The sequence below is a fragment of the Acinonyx jubatus genome, chromosome B3 (assembly GCF_027475565.1).
Source record: "Acinonyx jubatus isolate Ajub_Pintada_27869175 chromosome B3, VMU_Ajub_asm_v1.0, whole genome shotgun sequence".
NCBI classification, from domain to species: domain Eukaryota; kingdom Metazoa; phylum Chordata; class Mammalia; order Carnivora; family Felidae; genus Acinonyx; species Acinonyx jubatus.
The window spans coordinates 44,839,749-44,861,729 of record NC_069386.1 but is presented as its reverse complement, the minus strand read 5'-3'; the positions used below and the strand labels follow the sequence as shown (position 1 = coordinate 44,861,729).

At 36.3% G+C, this 21,981-nt stretch overlaps 1 protein-coding gene across 12 annotated transcripts in view; it reads left to right on the top strand.

Moving 5' to 3' along the window:
• Nucleotides 1-21,981, top strand: part of RNF111 (ring finger protein 111) — a 126,333-nt gene that overhangs the window by 71,525 nt on the left and 32,827 nt on the right. For all 12 annotated transcript variants that reach the window (XM_053223959.1, XM_053223956.1, XM_015070894.3 and 9 more), the window contains 3 exons: nucleotides 178-1,076; nucleotides 17,197-17,323; nucleotides 20,758-20,921. In XM_053223959.1, the coding sequence (XP_053079934.1) occupies nucleotides 197-1,076; nucleotides 17,197-17,323; nucleotides 20,758-20,921 (1,171 nt within the window). In that variant the 5' untranslated portion in view covers nucleotides 178-196. The remainder of the gene's footprint in view (nucleotides 1-177; nucleotides 1,077-17,196; nucleotides 17,324-20,757; nucleotides 20,922-21,981) is intronic.

The following is a 21,981-nucleotide window of genomic DNA, read 5'->3' as shown; positions in this document are numbered from 1 at the left end:
AGAGAAATACGCCTTAAAAGAACAGTAAAATGACTTAATAGCCATTTTATATCCTGATATGTCAGGGAAGGATAGTTCTGCCTTATTACAGGGATGTTCTCAGTGGAATCTGAAACTCTTCAGTTAGTATAATAAAAGACATTAACCATCTTTTTAATCTCTAATTGTGTCTTTTAGGCCTCCCTTAAAGTTTCCCATGTCTCAATGGACTCCTGAATATAACAAGCTCTATACCTTAAAAGTGGATATGAAGAGTGAGATTCCTTCTGATGCGCCAAAGACACAGGAGAGTCTGAAAGGGATCCTCTTGCATCCACAGCCCATTGGGGCAGCCAAAAGTTTTCCTGCAGGAGTTGAGATGATTAACAGTAAAGTGGGGAATGAATTCTCTCATTTGTGTGATGATTCTCAAAAACAAGAGAAGGACATGAATGGTAACCAACAAGAGCAAGAAAAAAGTGTTGTTGTGAGGAAAAAACGCAAAAGCCAGCAGGCTGGCCCTTCTTACATGCAAAATTGTGTTAAAGAGAACCAGGGAATATTAGGATTGAGGCAACACCTAGAAACACCAAGCGATGAAGATAATGATTCCTCTTTTAGTGATTGTCTTTCTTCTCCTTCATCTAGTCTGCATTTTGGAGATTCTGACACTGTGACTTCAGATGAGGATAAAGAAGTCTCTGTAAGACATTCCCAGGCAATTTTGAGTGCTAAAAGTAGAACTCATAGTGCACGGTCCCAAAAGTGGCCTCGGACAGAGACAGAATCTGTTTCAGGATTGTTAATGAAAAGACCCTGTTTTCATAGCAGTTCATTAAGGAGACTTCCATGCAGAAAGAGATTTGTGAAAAATAATTCCTCACAGAGGACACAGAAACAAAAAGAGAGGATATTAATGCAGAGGAAAAAACGAGAAGTATTAGCCCGAAGAAAATACGCGTTGCTCCCCAGTTCTAGTAGTTCCAGTGAGAATGACCTCAGCAGCGAATCCTCTTCCAGCTCGTCAACTGAAGGAGAAGAAGATTTGTTTGTTTCTACCAGTGAAAACCACCAAAACAATCCAACTGTTCCCTCAGGTAAAAATGTTTAAGTTGAGCAAAACCTGCTATTGCATTGTGTTTGTGCTTAAGTTTTTTCTACATTTTAGTGGATTTCATTGCTGTGAGAAGGAATCGGAGGCTCGATTAACTTTTATTTTTAAGCCATATAAATAAACTACTGACTGTAGTATTAAACCATGACTCTAAGATCCAGATTTTTTCAGATAGCTCTGTGATAGATTTCTTTCACATTCAACCACAGTAGTAACACTAAAAAAGTAATTAATATTATTTTTCCTTTAAGTACTCTGTTCTTATTGTTTACTAGTTATCTTGTCTTGATCTTTATAATTGAGAAATAATTTCAAGTATTTGAGAGGTGCTTTTATTCCAATACTAGAACACAAACTTTTAGTCCTGACAGTGCTCAGTAGAGCATGTGATTAATCAGTTAAAATTGAATAACTGATAGAGGACTAGCTTGAGTGCAGTCTCCCCTCCTCACAGTAAATATTATATTTAACTAGCATAAGATTATGTACAGTCTCTGAAGTACAGGTATGTTCCATATATACCGTTTTTACGGTTTGTTGTAATTTAAAGGAAGTTGATGAAGTAAACGTTGAATAAAGTCCGAATTGAGGGAAAAGATTAATTTCATGTGAAAGAATGGGGGAGGAGGAGAGCTTTTTAAAGGGCTAAGATCATGGTTTGTAATAGTGACACAAAGGTTTCCCAGTCTTTGCCTGATGTCCTGCTTGTCAAGGGTAGAGCCTGCTAATAATCTACTGTGCTGATATGCCATTTTTCCCTGTTTCTTTTCTCCTTCTGTAACGGGTTAAGTACAGAAGTACTTACCTTCCAAGATTCCCATTTCTATTTGCCTATCTGTGCCAGAACCCTGAAACCAGTAACTTTGATCTTTAGTCTAAGCCATGTCCAGTTTATTTTTTTTTAACCTACCCAAGTATTTAATTCTTTTTTTTAAAAAGTTAATTTATTTGTTTTGAGAAAGAGAGCACACATGAGGGAGGGGCAGAGAGAGATGGGGAGAGAGAAGAATCTCAAGTAGGTTCTGTGCTGTTAGTGCAGAGCCCAATGCAGGGCTCAGACTCACAAACTGTGAGATGATGACCTGAGCAGAAAACAACAGTTGGATGCTTAACCTGCTGAGTCCCTCAAGAGCTCCTCCAAGTATTTGTTTTAAAGAGTTCATTGAGATCATCTACAGCTGGGAGGAGGTTACAGCAACCATTCTCTGAGGTCTTTTGAGAAAGAGGGAGGCGAGAATAGGAGTTGTCTTGCTTAATTGCCATATTTTACATTTTGCCACATATTTGCCATTTTTCTCAGGGGGTTAGAATGTGAAGACTTATTTGGGGAAGAGGGAGCAGCAGAGCCCAATTTCTGCTTGAAATTAGCGAGGCAGAAGGGTTGGTGCTGTGAGGCAGAAGTTCCAAGGAGCTGGAATTTGTAGGAGGCATGAAGATAGAGTTGATGTAGGTCAATATCAGTGTTGTTTCTAGGAAGTAAGGAGTTCATATACTCTCAACTTTCAAGATAGAATTCATTTTTAAATCTTATTTAATACTTTCTGTAGCATGTGGTTTTTACTGTCTTTGGAAGAGTTGCATTATTTCAACATATTTTCATACATTTAAGAGGAATGTTTGTCTCTGGAAACACAAAGCCAAACACTGAAACAAAATTCTTTTATTTTTTTTCCCTGGTTTTTAGACCAGTGTTTTGTTTTGAACTAATTTATTTGTTTTTTTAAATAATGGTTTAATAATAACATTCTCACAGTGTGGAATTTTAAAAATACCAAGAATGTTTAAAATAAAAAACAAAAGTTTACCACTTCTTCTTAGGTCCCAGTTTTATTACCCAGAAGTATTCAGTTAGCAGTTTCTTCTGTTAACAGAAAATGTGGAAACATATATAAGGGTAAATAAATACGAGTTTTTAAAATATTAGTGTGTATGGTTATCTCATTTTTAAAAAATGGTTGCATAGTATTTCCTTTCTTTGGATATTTCATAATTTATTTAGCCAGGTTATGTTGGTGAATATTTGCTGAATTGAACAGCCTTGTATGTACAGTTTTGCATACCTATGCGAGCATATCTTGAGGAATAATTTCTAAAAGTATATAGGAAGTTAACATGCATTTTAAAATTTGCTAGTTATTATCATCAGAATGCCCTCCAAGGAGTTTTCATCAAGTTCCTTTACCTTCCAACAGTAGATGATGTCATGATGATAGTAAAAATACCTACTAGCCCTTTTCGGGTATTTACTCCATGCTGGTAATGTTCTGAGTGTTTATATGTATTTCTCATTTCATCCTCCCAGCATTCTTAGGAGGTGTCTTCTGTTATTATCACCCTCATATTACAGATAAAGCCTTTGTAAAACCATTTTAGAATGATTTATATTCAGAATTAACTGAAATATTGATGGGACATAGTTCTATTTTCAAGAAATTTCAGCTCTCAAAACCTGACTTGGATTCTTAAGAGAAGGGTTTTTCTTCTAGATTTATTTTTAGGGCTGGCTTTCAGACTCCAGTTCTGGTATGGTTTTGTGTGTTGGGAATTAGGAGAGGGTTGGAATATCTCAAATTTTAATTAGATTTATCTACTATAATAATATGATTTGTATGGATGGGTATTAGTTACTCTGGAGGTGCTAGGACAAAATTTTCACCCACTATCCTTCAACACTTACTGGCTACTGCTATAGTGAGCTGATGGAAAGAATGTTTGATGTGTTATTTTGTTGTATTGTCAAACTCTCTAAGATGTAACAGTTGTATATACTTAACTGGTTTTACCAAGTCATCTAAGAATGAGTTGTCAGTACCTTATATTGTATAACAAGCATTAGTTCCGATGTTGTAATCAGTAGATTTCTGGGAAAACCCTATTTACCTCATCCTCATTAATTGTTTTTTAAATTTATTATGGCTCTCTTTTTAAGCAAAGGAAGCCAAAATGATATGTGACTTAGGTTGTTAGACTTTGAGTTATTCCCAGTTGCCAGTTAGTTGAGAATTTATACATCCAGTTTTGTACCTGATAATATTTGCCAAGAGCTTCAGATACTTGAAAATAACCTAATAGAAGCTAAGTTTGAGAGTAGATGTTAAATTTTAGTGACATATTTCTGTGATCTATTCAGTGAACCTTATCTGAACTGCTTAAATTTTTATATAGTCCTTGTATTAGCACTGGAAAATGCACATTTATTTCCCAGTTGTTGCTGTTTAATGACTATATTTTTATTCACAGCTTAAAATACGTGTGTGTGTGTGTGTGTCTGTACACATACACACACACACACACGTATATATCCAATAGATACATACTCATATTTTCCAGTTGCATGCCATACTGTATTGACTTAAGTGTTCTAAAAGTTTACTTTTAGGGGCACCTGGGTGCGCTTGTGCATTCATGCCCTGCATTGGGCTCCACAGCCTGGAGCCTACTTAAAAAAAAAAAGTTTACTTTTAAACTTTAAAAGATAACCTTTAAGATAAATTTGAGGGGCGCCTGGTTGGCTCAGTCAGTTAAGCGTCCGACTTCAGCTCAGGTCATGATCTTGCAGTCGGTGAGTTCAAGCCCCGCTTCGGGCTCTGTGCTGACAGCTCGGAGCCTGGAGCCTGTTTCGGATTCTGTGTTTCCCTCTCTCTCCGACCCCCCCCCCCCCCGTTCATGCTGTGTCTCTCTCTGTCTCAAAAATAAAAATAAACATTAAAAAAAAAAGATAAACTTGAAGATAACCTTTGGAATTATAAAGTCCTAATAACTAGGAGTTATATTTGTGAAAATTTCTTTTCCTCCTTTTACAGATAGCATTGATAGAGCTGGGTTTTTTGTTGTTGTTGTTTGTTATTTTTATATGGAAATTTTCACACATAAAAACAGTTACACGTACATAATCTAGCTTCAGTTTTCAACATTCTGCCATTCTTCATCTCTCACCCCTCAATTTTTTTTTTTTTCCTGGAGAATTTCAGAACAATTTCTAGATACCCTACCATTTAAGTTATTTTATATATTGCATATTTCCTGCAAACTGGTATTTAGATCTAAAAGCTTGATTTAACTTAACTTCAGGAACACTTCCTTGGTTGTGCTGTGTATTTCCTATTGTATCACTTGTTAAAATTGATTAGAGGGTTCTGATGGTGTCATTCTGATCCTTCCACTCTAAAGTTCCCCATCAACATTTCATGTAGTATTAGCAACAGCTTTGATGATCTTGCCCAGATCCGTTCTTTCATTTAGGGGTTGCAAAATGTTGACTTTCTAAATCTGTCATTCTGCTTACATTTATTAATGAAGGTTCTTCTACAAAGAATTCTTCAACTAACTGGTTATTCTGAAATGAGGTCCATATGAGAAAGGCAAGATGGATGCTTGATTTTACCACTTTTCAGAATGAATTGGTGCTCTAGCAGTATCCAAAGAGGAGTTTTCATTTTTTTTTTTTAATTTTTTTTTTCAACGTTTATTTATTTTTGGGACAGAGAGAGACAGAGCATGAACGGGGGAGGGGCAGAGAGAGAGGGAGACACAGAATCGGAAACAGGCTCCAGGCTCTGAGCCATCAGCCCAGAGCCTGACGCGGGGCTCGAACTCACGGACCGCGAGATCGTGACCTGGCTGAAGTCGGACGCTTAACCGACTGCGCCACCCAGGCGCCCCGGAGTTTTCATTTTCAGGTATCATTATGAACTCATGGGTTTTAGCATAGTTGATGTATAGCAATCTTTTTATTCTGTTTGATGTTCAAATAGTTTCACCTTTGGCCAGTGGGATCATCTTCAAGTTAGGTTTATGTCCTTTTGATACCACCCCAGTGGTCTTTGACAAGATGGTCTCTGATAAAACAGGATGGTCCAGATCCATAGTTTACATTTCCTGCCTCAAACCTGGAAACAACCATTTTTTAAAAACTACTCCTCATTTCCTTTCATTGCTGAGTTATAGTTAGAGGCTATAGACTGGGAATTAAGGTGTTTGTTGTTCTACTGAGTTATTATTGCATTTCAGCATTTTTCTTTTAATGTTTATTTACTTTGAGAGAGCGCTAGTGAGGAGGGTAGGTGCAGAGAGGGAGGGAGAGAGAATCCCAAGCAGGCTCTGCACTGCTAGCGGAGAGCCGAGCATGGAGCTTAAACCCACAAACTGCGAAATCATGACCTGACCCGAAACCAACAGCCAGACGACCAACCAACTGAACTACCCAGGGGTCCCACTTTTCAGCGTTTTTAATGGACAAAGTTAGGAATATAAAGATTTTAGAAAGAGATAAATCATTAATTTTTATATGACTATTTCCATTGAAAGTTTAGGATTAGGGATTTTTATGTAAACTTCTGTTTTATATTTGGATCTCTTTACTCTTACATTGAAAACTGTGATTCTTAATAACAATCACTTTTTGGCTTTATCCTGTACATACTATAAATACACATAAATGAACATTCATAAATGAATAAAAATGAAAATATTTACAATTTACAATATTACAGTTATTACTAACAGCAATGCTAATAAAGATTTTTTTGGGTTCCTTTTTGCTGTTGGTCAGTCTTCTTTGGTTATGCCATTGATTTAATATGCATTTAGGTTCATTCGTTTCAGAGTTTTTCTTTCTTTAAGGTATTTGTTAAAAGCTTTAATTTTGCTTTTTAATTATGTAAAATATTTACCTAGTTACAAAGTCAAAATTTTTTGTAATTAAAAAAAAATTTACTTATTTTGAGAAAGACAGTGTGAGTGTGGAAGGGGCAGAGAGAGAGAGAGAGAATCTCAAGCCTGATGTGGGGCTTGAATTCATGAAACTGTGAGATCACAACCTGAACTGAAATCAGGAGTTGGATGCTTAACTACTGAGCTACCAGGCGCCCTAAAGTCAAACCTTTTAAACAGGATTGTATTCACTGAGCTCTAGTTTCCCACCTCTGCCCTCTCTTCCTATCTTTCTCTTTGTCACAGATAAGCGTTTTCATTACTTTTTAATTTTGTTATTCCATCTTTTTTCCTGTTCAATAATATAAATAAAATATGTGTATTATTCTCTCTCCTCTTACCAAAAATATGTTTGTTGATTTTTTAGTTAACAATATGTAAAATTGTAACAATATAGAGAGATTATAGAGGAATTAAGTCTATATTTCGTTCCTTTATTCATTGCTTTTCGTTTATTTTTTTTTACAGCTTTATAGTATTCCATTGTATAGTTATGCCTAACGATGTTCAGCTAATTTGTTGATGAATAGTTTACAGTCTTTTGCTGTTATAAACAGCACTGCAATGAATAACTTTTGGTATATGTTATTTAATATTTTTTGCCATTGTATCTTTGGAATAGAATTCTAGGAGGGGATTGTTGGGCCAAAGATAAATGCATGTATTATTTTTAAAATAATAGCTAAATTTCTTTCTGTGTTTTTGATGCCCACCATCAGTATTTGAGAGTGCCTGTTTGTCCAAAGCCTTTCTATCAGAACTTATTGTCAGATTTTAGATTTTTGTGTCCATGTGATAGGTAAGAAATAGTATGGCAGTATATTTTTAATTTTTTAAATAAGTAATGTTGCATATCTTTTCATATCTTTAAAGGTAATTTTATTTTTTTGTGAGCAATCTGTTCGTATCTTTTGCCTGTTTTTCTATCAGGATATTGGTCTTCATTCTTCCGCTCATTTTTAGTGCTTTATATATTTTATAATGGGATACAGAAACTATATAATCACACATTTCCCCTGAATTGGTCATTAGTCCTTTGACTTTGTTAGTGCTTTTTTACCATACCAGATTTTTTTTTTTGGTCAGTCAAATTTATTGACCTTTATCTTTACTATTTCTGGGTTTTGAATCATAATTAGGAAAGTTTTTCCCACTCCAAGTCAATGAGAGAAATAACCCATTTTTCCCCCTGCTCTTCCCCTCTCTGTTTACTTTTTATTTTACATTTAAAGCACAGATCTATTTGATGTTTATCCTCAGGTACAGTATGAAGAATAGATCTGTTTTTGTTTTTTTTTTAATGTGGCTGTCCAGTTGTCCCAAATCACTAAAAGGTTTCTTTCTCCTGTTGACTTAGATACCATCTTTGTTATATGTTATATTTCCATAGACATTTGGACCTATTTATGGAGTTTTCTTTATGTTCCATTGGTCTCCATATACTTGAAGCACAGTGTTTTAATTATAGACACTTAGGTTTTCTTGGTATTCTTTGCCTGTTTATTCTTCCAAGTGAACTTACCTTTTTTTAATTTTTAATTAAAATTTTTTTTTTTGTAATGTGTACTTATTTTGGGGGAGAGAGAGTACGAGTGGGGGAGGGACAGAGAGAGAAGGAGACAGAATCCAAAGCAGGCTTCAGGCTCCAGGCTTCAGGCTGTCAGCCCAGAGCCTGACACAGGGCTCGAACTCAAAAACCATGAGATCATGACCTGAGCCGAAGTAGGACACTCAACCGGCTAGACCACCCAGGGGCCGCCCCCCCAAATGAATCAGAATGTTTATCTGAGGATAGTGGTAGTGGGGAGACATATAAAGGTATTGTTATTGGGATTTTATTTGTTGGCTAAATTAGAGTGAACTGACATATTTAGTATTTTGTATATTCCTTTTCAAGATTATGGCATTTCTTTTCATTTGTTGAAGTCTAGTTCTGTATCTGGCAGGGAATACTTTATAGCCTTTTTTAAATTTTATTTTTTTGGGGCACCTGGGTGGCTTGGTTGGTTAAGCGTCCGACTTCACCTCAGGTCATGATCTCACGGTCCGTGGGTTCGAGCCCCGCGTCAGGCTCTGTGCTGACAGCTCAGAGCCTGGAGCCTGTTTCAGATTCTGTGTCTCCCTCTCTCTCTGCCCCTCCCCTGTTCATGCTCTGTCTCTCTCTGTCTCAAAACTAAATAAACGTTAAAAAAAAAAAATTTTTTTTTTTTTTAAATTAAAAAAAAAAATTTATTTTTTTAGGAAAACAGCTTTATTGGGACACCTGGGTAGCTCAGTCAGTTAAGCGTCTGACTCTTGATTTTGGCTCACGTCATGATCTCATGGTTTGTGGGTTTGAGCCCTGCACTGGGCTCTGCACTAACAGTGTGGAGCCTGTTGGGGATTGTCTCTCTCCCTCTCTTTCTGCCCTTGCCCCACTCTCATGCTCACGTGCTCACTCTCTCTCAAAATAAAACTGAAAAAACAAAAACAAAACAGCTTTATTGAGGTATAATTTACCTACCATAAAATTCATCCATTTTAGGTATGTGATTCAATGATTTTCAGTAAATTTAGTGTTGTGCAACCATCACCACTGTGTGATTTTACAACATTTCCATTAATTCCAAAAGATCCCGCCTGCTCGTTTGCAGTTAATCCCTGTCCACCCTTCAGACCTACACAACCTAATCTGTTGCTGTCTCTAAGACTTGCCTTTTCTGGACATTTCCTATAAATAAAATATAATATGTGATCTTTTGTGTCTGGCTTTTTTCCCTAAGTGTAATGTTTTTGTGGTTCATCCATGTTGTAGCAGCTATCAGTGATTACTGTCTATTTACTATTTAGGTTTTTTTTGTATTATTCCATTAGATGGGTGTACCACATTTTGTTTACCCATTTGTCAGATGATTGACATTGAATTGTTTCTGGTATTTGGCTATTGTGAGTAATGCTATTGTGAACTTTTGGATACAAATCTTCCTGGATATGTATGTTATCATTTCTGTTAGCTAGATATCTTTGTGGATATGTATGTTTTCATTTCTGTTGGCTAGATAACCAACAGAAAAATCCCAAAGAGGAGTCAAAGTTAGAGCAACAACTTCTGTAAGTTTGTTACTGCAAAAGACAGCAGCAGTAGCAAAAGCAGCTAGTAACAGGAAGATGCTTTTAATAGTAACTAGCACCAACATGTTGAGTACTTACAGCACTGTAATGTAGTTTATATACAGAGTATGAGTTTTAGGGACACCTGGGTGGCTCAGTCAGTTAAGCATCTGACTTTGGCTCAAGTCATGCTTTCGCAATTTGTAGGTTCAAGCTAATAGCAGAGCCTGGAGTTTCCTTGGGATTCTGTGTCTCCCTCTCTCTGCCCTTCCCTTGCTTGTGCTCCTTCTCTCTTAATAAATCAATAAATAAACATTAAAAAAAAAAGTATGAGTTTTAGAATTGAAATTAGGTTTGAATTCCGAGTGTTGCTTACTATTTCACAAGTCATTTAAACTTTCTAAGTTTCAGTTTCTTGATAGAACTAGGCATACACAATATTGTATATGGCACAAAGTATGTGCCCACAAATTGGAAGCTATTCTTTTTTTCTTTAAAATGTATTTATTTATATTGAGAGAGAATATAGGCACATGTGGGAGGGGCAGAGAGAGAGAGAGAGAGAGAGAGAGAGAGAGAGAGAGAAAATCCCAAGCAGGCTCCACACTGTTAGCACAGAGCCCAGTGCGGGGCTCGAACCCACAAACCACGAGATCATGACCTGAGCCGAATTCAAGAGTAGGATGCTTAACTGCCTGAGCCACCCAGGCACCACCTGGAAGCTATTCTTATTATTCCAGGTACCCCTGGAAGCGTCATGCCAGACTTAAGACAGAGGAACCAGGGTAACCAATGGTTATACTGGCTGACATTTCTTATAGATGTTGCCAAGACAATCTGTGATCTCTTGTCAGGGAATAGAAATGGTCACTGAGTTAATGAAGAACTCTGTCAGTGAAGCCATTATTTTTGTAACCATTATTACAGTACCCAACATTCTTTCCAGGCTGTTACGTGTTATTTTTCTCATGATGGTTTTTTCTTCCCCTCATGATGTTTTAAAAGGTACAAACAACATAAGTAATTTTAAAAGAAATAGTTAAAATCATCTATAGTCTCACCACTCTAATGTCTTAGCTGTACTCAAGTTTCTTGTCCTTTAATATTTCTAAATGTAAGAGTCAGTGTGAAAATAAAAATGGTCCAATAAGAAATGACCAGGTTTTCTTTTAAGCAATATTGAGGTCTAACTTCATACTTTTAGGTTCCTATTTCCTTTAAATTTGGTTTCAAATAATTGTCATTCTAGAAAAAAACACTAGGTTATAGATGCCAAAATCTTGCTTATTGTGATTATTATTTAGTTATATGTATTATGTTCAAGTTATGCTTGTAAAGTTCCTTTTTAGAAAAATATTTAAGCAAGAGAGTAAGACTATCAGTTAACTTATATAGCCTTTAGTTACAGAATCTGTGTTCATAAAAAATTATATAATTGAATTTTAATGCATTAGCAAAGCTATCTTTGTGTCACTTATCACTGGAACTTCAAAATGTTACATTTATGTTAGGTTTTGCCTAATTGCGTATAAGGTATTTATAATCTTTGTTTTTTTTTTTTTTATAGGTTTTTAAGTTAGTTTCATGTGTGCAATACATGGAGAGAAACCAGTAATAAAGCTTATATGCAGGTGTAGCTTTTTTCCCTATAGAATGGTAATGTCCAGTTGGTGGGTTAAAATAAGGGAAGTATTAAGAATCTATGATGTTTTATTAATATATATAATGCTTTTAGTTTTAAATATAAAATTCCCTTTGTACTCCTGCCTTAAGCCATGTCATGTGGTTGATTATGAAGGAGGAATTGGAAAAGTAATTTGGAAATTGAATATAGGATATTATTTTAAATAGCCACTCAAGTGCTATTTTTTTTTCTTTACCTGTAAGATAGACATAGGCTATTAAAAAATACATTCTACCTCAATATGTCTAGGTGTATAATCTTTGGAACTTAGAAACTACTTCTGAAGTAACTTTCTCCATATCAGATCATCGTTCATTGACTGATGAGCTGGTGCCTGCTCTCTTCTCCTTTTGAAGTATCAGAGAGTACATTGTAGATCTTTGTCATGGGCTTGTACCTCTTCTAGATACTGGCCAGTTTTTGAAATAGTGCATATGTTTGATAATGTACAGCTGTATTAGAGGTGAAATTCAACGTTTCCAAGGAATGGCACCTTGGGTGAAGGAATAGATTGCATAAACCCCACAATGAAAGAAATTGAACGTTTGTTGTCTTTGTGTTAATAAGCAAGAGTTCGCTAAAAGTTGGGTAAAAATAAATATACAGTATCAATGGTATACCTACATACTAGGAGAAAAGAACAATAAAGGGAACTGGGGTGCCTGGGTGTCAGAGTCAGTTAAGCATCTGACTCTTGATTTCCACTCAGGTCACTATCTCATAGTTTGTGAATTTGAGCCTGGACTCAGGGGTTCTGTGCTGACAGTGTAGAGCCTGCTTGGGATTTTCTCTCGCTCTCTCCCTCCCTCCTTCCCTCCCTCCACCCCTTCCCCTCTCCCTCCATTCCTCTTTCTCACTCCCTTTCTCTCTGTCCCCCCTCTCCCTCCCCCTCCCCTTCTCCTTCCCCCTTTCCCTCCCTCCTCCTCTCTCTCTCTGCCCCTCCCCAGCTCCTGCGTGCTCGTTTGCCCACGCGTGCGCTCGCTCTTTCTCTCTCTCTCAAGATTAAATAAATTTAAAGAAAAAGAATAAAGAGAGCTCATTTACAAGAGAAACAAAGTCTCTAAGAATAATCTTTTTCAAATTTTCTTTAATGTTTGTTTATTTTTGAGAGACAGAGCACAAGGTGGGAAGGGGCAGAGAGAGCGAGGGAGACACAGAATCGGAAGGAGGCTCCAGGCTCTGAGCTGTCAGCACAGAACCCAACACGGGGCTCGAACTCACGAGTTGTGAGATCATGACCTGAGCTGAAATTGGATGCTTAACCGACTGAGCCACCCAGGCACCCCTCTAAGAATAATCTTAATAGGAGTGTATTTGACCTCTGTGAAGAAAATTATATAGCATTTGTTAGCATTATAATAAAGTAAACCCTACAAGTTTCCTAGAGATTTATAAAAGATGGTATTGGTAGATGGCAAGATATATTCTTGGATGAAAAAATATATTATAGAGATGTCAGGGCTTCATTGGTGTTATTTAATGCCAAATCAGTCCAAATCTCAGGAATTTTCTTTTAGCCTTGATTTTATAATCCTGAAGAATTAAGAAAACCTGAGTCTACTTAGGTATCAAAATAGAATTATTCTAGTCTTTTCAACAAAGGTTATTTGGCCGTTTGTAGGTCCACATGCAAAAGAGATAAATTAATTAGACCTTTTATGTCATGTCAAGCACAAAAATTAACATAGAATTAATGTAAGATCTAAACTATACAACTCCTAGAAGAAATATAGGAGAAATTCTCAGTGACTTTCTGTTAGGCAGAGATTTCTTAAATATGTCACCAAAAGCATCATGCATAAAAGAAATTGCTAATTTGGATTTCATCAGAATTAAAGACTTAAAAAATTGTTTTAATGTTTATTTATATTTGAGAGAGACACATAATGTGAGTGGGGCAGGGGCGGGGAGGCAGAATCTGAAGCAGGTTCCAGCTTCCAAGCTGTCAGCACAGAGCCCGATATGGGGCTCGAACTCACGAACTGTGCGATCATGATTTGAGCCAAAGTTGGACGCTTAACCGACTGAGCCACCCAGGTACCCCGAGAATTAAAGACTTTAAAAAAAATTTTTTTTTCAACGTTAATTCCTTTTTTTGAGAGACAGAGGCAGAGCATGAGTTGGGGAGGGGCAGAGAGAGAAGGAGACACAATCTAAAGTAGGCTCCAGGCTCTGAGCTGTCTGCACCGAGCCTGATGTGGGGCTTGAACCCACGAACTGTGAGATCATGACCTGAGCTGAAGTCCAGCGCTTAACCAACTGAGCCACCCAGGCGCCCCGAGAATTAAAGACTTTTATGCTTCAAAAGATACTGGGAAAAAAATGAAGTCATGCTACCATCTGGGAGAAAATATTTACAAATAATGTATCTATAAAAGACTTGTATTACAAATATATAAAGAACTGTTAGAACTCAACAATAAGACCAAGGTCCAAGTTAAACATGGACAAAAGAGCTGAACACTTCATTAAAGTGACTAATAATAAGCACTTGAATAAAATGCTCAACATCAGAAATGAAAATTAATGAGATACCACTGTACATCCACTAGACTAGCTATAATAAAAGACAATAATAATGATTGGTGAGAATGTAGAGAAACTGGAGCCCTCGATTTCCTGGTGGGAATGATTTGTCAGTTCCTTAAAAAGTTACACATAAATTTATCATAGTACCCAGAAATTACATTTGAAAGTATTTACCCAAGAGAAATGAAAGTATATATGCAAAAACTTAACAGATTCATGTTTATACCAACTTTATTTGTAATAGCCAAAAGTGAGAAAAATCTAGAGTCCATCAACAAAAATATGGATAAACAAATTGTGGTATATTCACATGATAGGACACCACTCAACCATAAAAGGAAATGAACTATTGATACACAGAACTACATGAATAAATATAAAAATAATACACTGAATGAAAAAAGCCAGACACAAAAGTATATGTAATGTATGATTCCATATTTAGATAGAACTCTTGAAAATACAAACCAAACCATAATGACAAAATGCAGGTCAGTTGTGGGAGTGTATCATGGACATGGAGGGATGATGATTTGACTGTAACAGGGCATACAGGATCTTTTTAGGGTATTGGAAATGTTCTAAAATTGGATTGAGGTGATGGTTATGCTCTGTAAATTTACTGACATCAGTGAAGTATACGCTTAAAATGGGTGAAATTTTTAGCTCTCAGTCTTCTTATGGGGAAATTCTTTTCAAAAACATGACATGTAAACTCTTGGCAGAGCTTGATGTAGATAGGTAATAGTAATGAAGAGAGACGAAAGTTTTTAAAAAGATTAAAGAAAAAAAAAAAGACCGTGCCACATTTATGAAAAATACAGCAAGGGAAGAAATGGAACGGGACGTGTGTGTGTGTGTGTGTGTGTGTGTGTGTGTGTGTGTGTGTGTGTAACCATCTTAACCATTAAAAACTTTTTTTTTTTTTTAATTTTAGAGAGAGAGCACGCAAGTAGGGGAGAGGGGGGCAGAGGGAAAGAGAATCTTAAGCAGACTCCATGCTTAGTGTGGAGCCCAATATGGGGCTCAATCCCACAACCCTATGATCATGACCTGAGCCAAAATCAAGAGTTGGATGCTCAACTGACTGAGCCACCCAGGCGCCCCTCCTTCTTAACCATTTTTAAGTGTACATTTAAATAGTAGTAAGTATATCCACATTGTTGTGAAACATAATCTCCAGAACTTTTCCTCTTGCAGTCTGAAACTCTATACTCCTTAACTCCCTTTTCCCCTCTCCCTTAAGCCCTGGTGACCACCACTTTACTTTATTAATTTGTCTGCTTTAGTTCCACACATAAGTAGAATTAATACAGTATTTTAAAATTTTTTTGTAACTGGGTTATTTCACTTAGCATAATGTCCTGAAGATTTGTTCTTGTTGTAGCATGTGATAGTTTGTTCCTTTTAAAGGCTGAATAATACTCCATTGTATGCATATACAGTATTTTGTTCATCCATTCACCCATTGATGGACGTTTAGGTTGTTTTCACCTTTTGGCTGTGAGCTTGGGTGTGCAAGTATCTCCTTGAGACAAAATGTGAATTTTATTTTTATCCTTTTTTTTATTCACATATTTTTAAATATTTTATTTTTTTAATTTTATTTTAGAGAACGAGAGAGAGAGAGAGACGTAGCCAGGGAGAGGGACAGAGGGAGAGAGAGAATCTTAAGCAGGCTCCATGCTCAGCGCAGAGCCCAGTGCGGGGCTTGATCCCACAATCCTAGGATCATGACCTGAGCCGAAATCAAGAATAGGACGCTCAACCAACTGAACCGCCCAGGCAGCCCAAAATGTGAATTTTAAAGTATGAAAGTCATATCTTAGAAGCTGTTAAAAAAAAAAAAACAACAGCATTACCCTGACATAAGAATCTTTGTCAAAGGGGATGAATAGATGGCATTAAAATATAACCTAAAACACGTAAGAAGATTTAAGATAGGTATCAAAATGTAATAGAGGAAAATGAATTTTTCAGTAAATGGTTGGGGATAGCTAATTACCCATGGAGAGTGAGTGCCAGATTCTATTTATAATCTTATCTAATACCATAAACAAAAATTAGTTCAAGATGAAGTCAGTAATTAAGGAAACACATTGAACAAAATATAGATGTATCTGTTCTCTAAATAAGGATGCACTTTACAAACTTAGAGCAATTTAGAAAAGAACTACAAAAGAAACGACAGATTTCATAATTTAAAACCAAAGAGCTGGGGTGCCTAATGGCTCAGTCAGTTAAGTGGCCAACTCTTGATTTCAGCTCAGGTCATGATTTCATGGTTCGTGAGTTCAAGCCCCTGCACCAGGCTCTGTACTCACAGCATGGAGTCTGCTTTGGATCTTGTGTCTCCCTCTTTCTGCCCCTCCCCTGCGCTCTCTCTCAAAAATAAATAAACATTAGAAAAAAATTTCTTCAAGTTAAAAAAAAAAGCTGCTTTGTATTTCTTAAAAGAATATCATATCTCCTAAATAAAATCTATCTTGGGTAAAATTAACAGCAAATACACTATCTTTGTTTTAGATATTAAAGAGTTATTATAGAATGTGAATATCTTATATAAGATCTTAATACCTTTAGATATTACAGGTTTAATATTTCTATATAAGATCATACAAATTAATATGGAAACCACTGGGGTGCCTGGGTGGCTCAGTCGGTTAAGTGTCCGACTTTGCCTCAGGTCATGATCTCACAGTTTGTGGGTTCGAGCCCCGCATTGGGCTCTGTGCTGATAGCTCAGAGCCTGGAGCCTGCTTCGGATTCTGTGTCTCCCTCTCTCTCTGCCCCTCCCCAGCTCACACTCTGTCGTCTCTCCCTCTCTCAAAGATAAATAAACATTAAAAAAAAATTAAAATATATGGAAACCACTAAAAGTTGTAAAGAACAAATCATAAAAGGAAATAAACATGAAGATGCACAGATTAAGAGAGTAAGTACTGTTTTCACTATGTATGTTTAGCTCTGGTCTTTAAAAAAATTTTCTTTTGACAGGTAGGATTTTTACTTTTATAATGAATTTCATAGCCTTCAAAGTAAAAGTTTTTGTCTGTTAGTTTAAAACATTTTTCCTTTTTGTTTCCAGGAAGTATTGATGAAGATGTTGTGGTGATAGAAGCTTCCTCCACTCCCCAGGTCACTGCCAATGAAGAAATTAATGTTACCTCAACTGACAGTGAGGTGGAGATTGTAACAGTTGGAGAAAGCTATCGGTATGATTTTACTTCCTGTTTGCAGATGTGAAGTTTTAAATGTAAATATTTAAACATTTGTGCTGCAGATACTTGGATTCTTTTACCCTTTTTTTTTTTTGAGACCTCATTTGAGCATAACCAGATTAGTGGTCTTCAAACCAGGTTGCATTAGACTCACCTGGGAAGATAATAAAGTAAAATTGTTCCCTGGATCATATATCCCGGACCAACAGAAAAGCACTACAAATGTACAGTGGGAGTTAAGAGTTAATGCTGCAGATAAATAGTAGTTTTACTTAGTGCTTTACAAAATTTAGTTTGTTTTATGATTCAGAGTTCATGAGCTTCTTTGAGTTTTAGATGTGAATAAAACATAAGTATTAGGAATGGTACTAAAAGTAAAAGTAGTGAAAAATATTAAGGAGTATTGATATTTATGTATTCATTTTTGTTCTAATCTATTTCAGGATTTCATTGATAGCAGTGAAATTTGTGCTATTAGGGCAATGTAGTATAAAACATATTTTTGTAATTTTTTTGGTCCTTCACTCAGTAATTTTATCTAAACCCTGAACTAAAAAATGAATGAAAATATGTCATTCCTTGATAAATAACTGGAAGTAATATTGCCCTTTTGTGAATTACTTTGACCAAAAAAAAAAAAAAAGAAAAAGGAAAAAAGAAACCATAACACTATTCATTTTGTGCTTTAGATGATTACAGATATTGATAAAAAAGGCAGTAAAGTGTTCCTTTATTCCATTTGATATGCCAAACTAATCTATGGATGAACCTTAATTTTTGTGTTGGGATGAATTTAGAAATGCATTTGCTCTTTGTGTTTTAATTTGTGTTATTTATTAATTTTTTTTTTTATTTTGGAAGCATGTTACAAACATACTTAGAATGTGCTTCTCCATTTGTACTTTTCCATTGGCGTACTGCTTCTAATGGTATGGAAGAGAGCACTGTGTAATGTATCTGTTTCAGTTTTAAATGATTTTCCTAGACTCAAGAAAATTGGTACTGCATGGTAGGTGCTACAGTTACCCTGTGACTGTACGTAGTGCTTGATACAACACTACTCAGTTTTTTGAGCTACAAGGATTGCTGAAATGAAGGACCTATCTTTGTGGAACTGGAGATCTTTCTTGTCATGGAGGTGCTTAATGTTCAAGCAGATGCATTTACCATAGTAATGGACCACGATCTTGAAAAAGACACACAGTGCTCATGACCCATATTTATTTTCCTTACTGTTACACGGGATATTAACTTTGTCACTGTTTAGCTGGCTTTTGGTCTTTCCTCTCTGAGAATGCATCCAGGGCCTCCTGGCTGGCTCAGTCAGTAGAATATGAGACTCTTGATCTCACGGTTGTGGATTCAGGCTCCATGTTGGGTGTAGAGTTTGCTTAAAGACAAGATCTTTAAAAAGAGAGAGAGCAAGAATGCATCTGTGTTTCAGATTCTTTAATTTTAGGATTTGACAGTTGTCACTAATCATAGGGACCACTAAGGCCTCTGTGAAAACCATTCCTTATACATCAGGTTTTTAGTATAATATTTGAAGGTTTCATGAACTGCAAAGTGGACCTGGAACTTTAATGCGTTCATTAAGAGCCTCCCAGAAATAATAGACTATTTAGTCTCATTACAGTCTCTTGGTTTCTCAAGAATTTTAAATCGTGATCTCTCTTTTCATCCAAAACCATTTCATCCTGAGACATTTGTTTACTATCATGCCTTGATCTCCACAATTCTTGCTGGAATGCAGCGTCTTTTTTTGCTGTGTCTCCGGAATTCACCTTTATACTCCTGGTTACTTGAGAATTTCATTTTACAATTAGAGCTTCTTTCTAAATTCTTAGGCTCTACAATTCATTTTCAGCCCCGGTTCTTTTCTGAGTGGTCAAGCCTACATCCCTGATGACTATATATTAACGGATCTGGTTCAACCTTTCCATATAAGCTGACAATAAGCTTCTTTTTTTTTTCTTAAAGATAATTTTTTTTTAATAATCTCTATACCCAATGTAGGACTTGAACTCACAACCCCAATATCAAGAGTTTCATATTCTTCCAAATGAGCCAGCTAGGTGCCCCTGACAATAATCTTTAAGCAGTTTTTACATTCAGTTTGGGCAAAAGGAAAAAAAATCAACTCATAAGCCCCACCTTTTTAAAACACTTATTTTTCTCCTGAATCTTGAATAATATCCTTCTGAACCCTCAGTTCAGACTATTATAGTGAATCCTTGAGTTTTTTTTTAATACTTAGAGATAATTTAGTGGAATACAACACGATGCACATAATAAAAGATGATATCAGTGTTAGGTGTTGAGGGTTTGTCGTTACATGCTTTAAAAGCAAAAAGTGGGGGTGCCTGGGTAGCTTAGTCGGTTAAGCATCCAACTTTGGCTCAAGTCATGATCTCACAGTTTGTGGGTTCGAGCCCCGTGTTGGGCTCTGTGTTGACACCTCAGAGCCTGGAGCCTGCTTCAGATTCTGTCTCCCTCTCTTTCTCTGCCCCTCCCCTGCTTGTGCTCTCTCTGTCTCTCTCTTTCTCAAAAACAAACAAAGCATAAAGTGGCTCAAACAAGTGATGTTTCTTATGACTACCAAACTAGTAAACTAGCTGTAACTATCTTTACCTGTCCTAATCCCAGAAAATCTCTGGTGCCTTGAATCTTTAAAAAAAATTTTTTTTTCAAATGTTTATTTACTTTTGAGACAGAGACAGAGCATGAGTGGGACAGAGGCAGACAGAGAGGGAGACACAGAATCTGAAGTAGGTTCTAATCTCTGAGCTGTCAGCACAAGGCCCGACATGGGTCTTGAACCCACAAACCGTGAGAACATGACCTGAGCTGAAGTTGGATACTTCACCAACTAAGCCACCCAGGTGCCGCACCTTGAATCTTTTTTAGGACAATACCGGAAACTTATCTTGGTTTAGGACTCTCAAAGCCATGTTTTGCAAATTCAGTCTGGATTCAACATACAAGATTGTGTGGGTGTTATTTAATGTTTAACATATTGATGTTTTTGTTACTTTACCTGTGGTGAATAATTTCAGGTATTAAATAAAATGTAAATACTGGATTACAACCCGGTGAGTATTCAAAATAACCATTGAAAAGAGAGCAGCATTCTTGAAACAGAATCCTGTATTTTATACCAGTGATTGGTCTCACATGTCATTTCGCATATTCTCAGGTCAGTTGGTTGGTGAACATTTGTTGAACATTTCATTCAGCAAATGTTTTATTGAATGCCAGGCATTGTGCTAGTCATAATTTTTAATTCTATTACCATTATTTCCTTGGAGAAGAAACTTTATAACTTGAACTTTACAACATGTTTTGTAAGAAAAGCTTATGATTTCTTAAGAACTAAAACTCTTGTTCATTTTTTTATGTTTACTAATTTAATATTGATGTCATTTAAGGTCTCGTTCAACTCTTGGACACTCCAGATCTCATTGGAGCCAAGGTTCAAATTCTCATACAAGTCGGCCACAGGAGCCACGGAACCGCAGTAGGATCTCTACTGTTATTCAACCCTTGAGGCAAAATGCAGCAGAAGTTGTGGACCTTACTGTTGATGAAGATGGTAGGTTGGATTAGTAACAGTGTAGAATTAAGAAGAGAACTGATAAAATCAGATACCTTTGAAGCTCCTAAAATGAAACTCCTGCCACTTCCTGTTAATATTATTAAACTACTGGAAAGTTTTTTGGATATTCTAATCTTATTTTTCACTTGATATAATTACCTCAGTTTATAAATTGTGCCTAAAATTCTTTCATTGTTGTTGCTCAGTAGTTATTTTCTTAGGAAAAAACTATTTTTTACAGGTGGTAGCTTGAGCTACCCTCAGACTTACCTGTTACTTTAATTTATAATATTATTGTCATGCTTTAACTTTGCTATGAAAAATAGAAGTGACAGGGATGCCTGGGTGGCTCAGTCGGTTAAGTGTCCAACTTTGGCTCAGGTCATGATCTCGCGATTCATGGGTTCGAGCCCCACGTCGGGCTCTGTGCTTATAGCTCAGAGCCTGGAACTTGCTTCAGATTCTGTGTCTCTGTCTCTCTCTGCCCATCCCCTGATTGCATGCTCTTTCTCTCTCAAAAATAAATAAACATTAAAAAAAGAAAAATAGAAATGACACTTTTTAAATACAACAGAAAAGCAACATAACTTGAATTTACGTGGTTAATACTGGTTATTTGAAATGTCAGAATTGCTTTAAAAATTATGTTATCCTCTAATATTACCAGTACCTTTGTGCTGCTTGGCTGTGGTGTTTTCTTTCGGCTTGCAACTGCATCCAAGTAACTAAGAAAAGAAAGCTAGAATTGGAAAACAGGTGAAGGAAAGTGGTAGCATGTATGAATATATGAATATTTAGGTGTAGATTTTCCCCCATAAGTGAAAATTACCCTAAGATAGTAGTTAGTTACATCTTAGAAGGAAATGGTCAGTCATAATTTCCTTAAAGGAAGATGATAAGCCTTATATGAATTTGTTAGCTTTAAATTGGAGGAAGGATACATAAGATAGGTAGGAAGAAAGGCCTGGTACAATCAGCTGTTGTATGGATTATTTGCAGCTTGGGTGATCAAAGCTTTCAGTGTATGACTACTTTGAATTAAGATGTTTATGAAGAG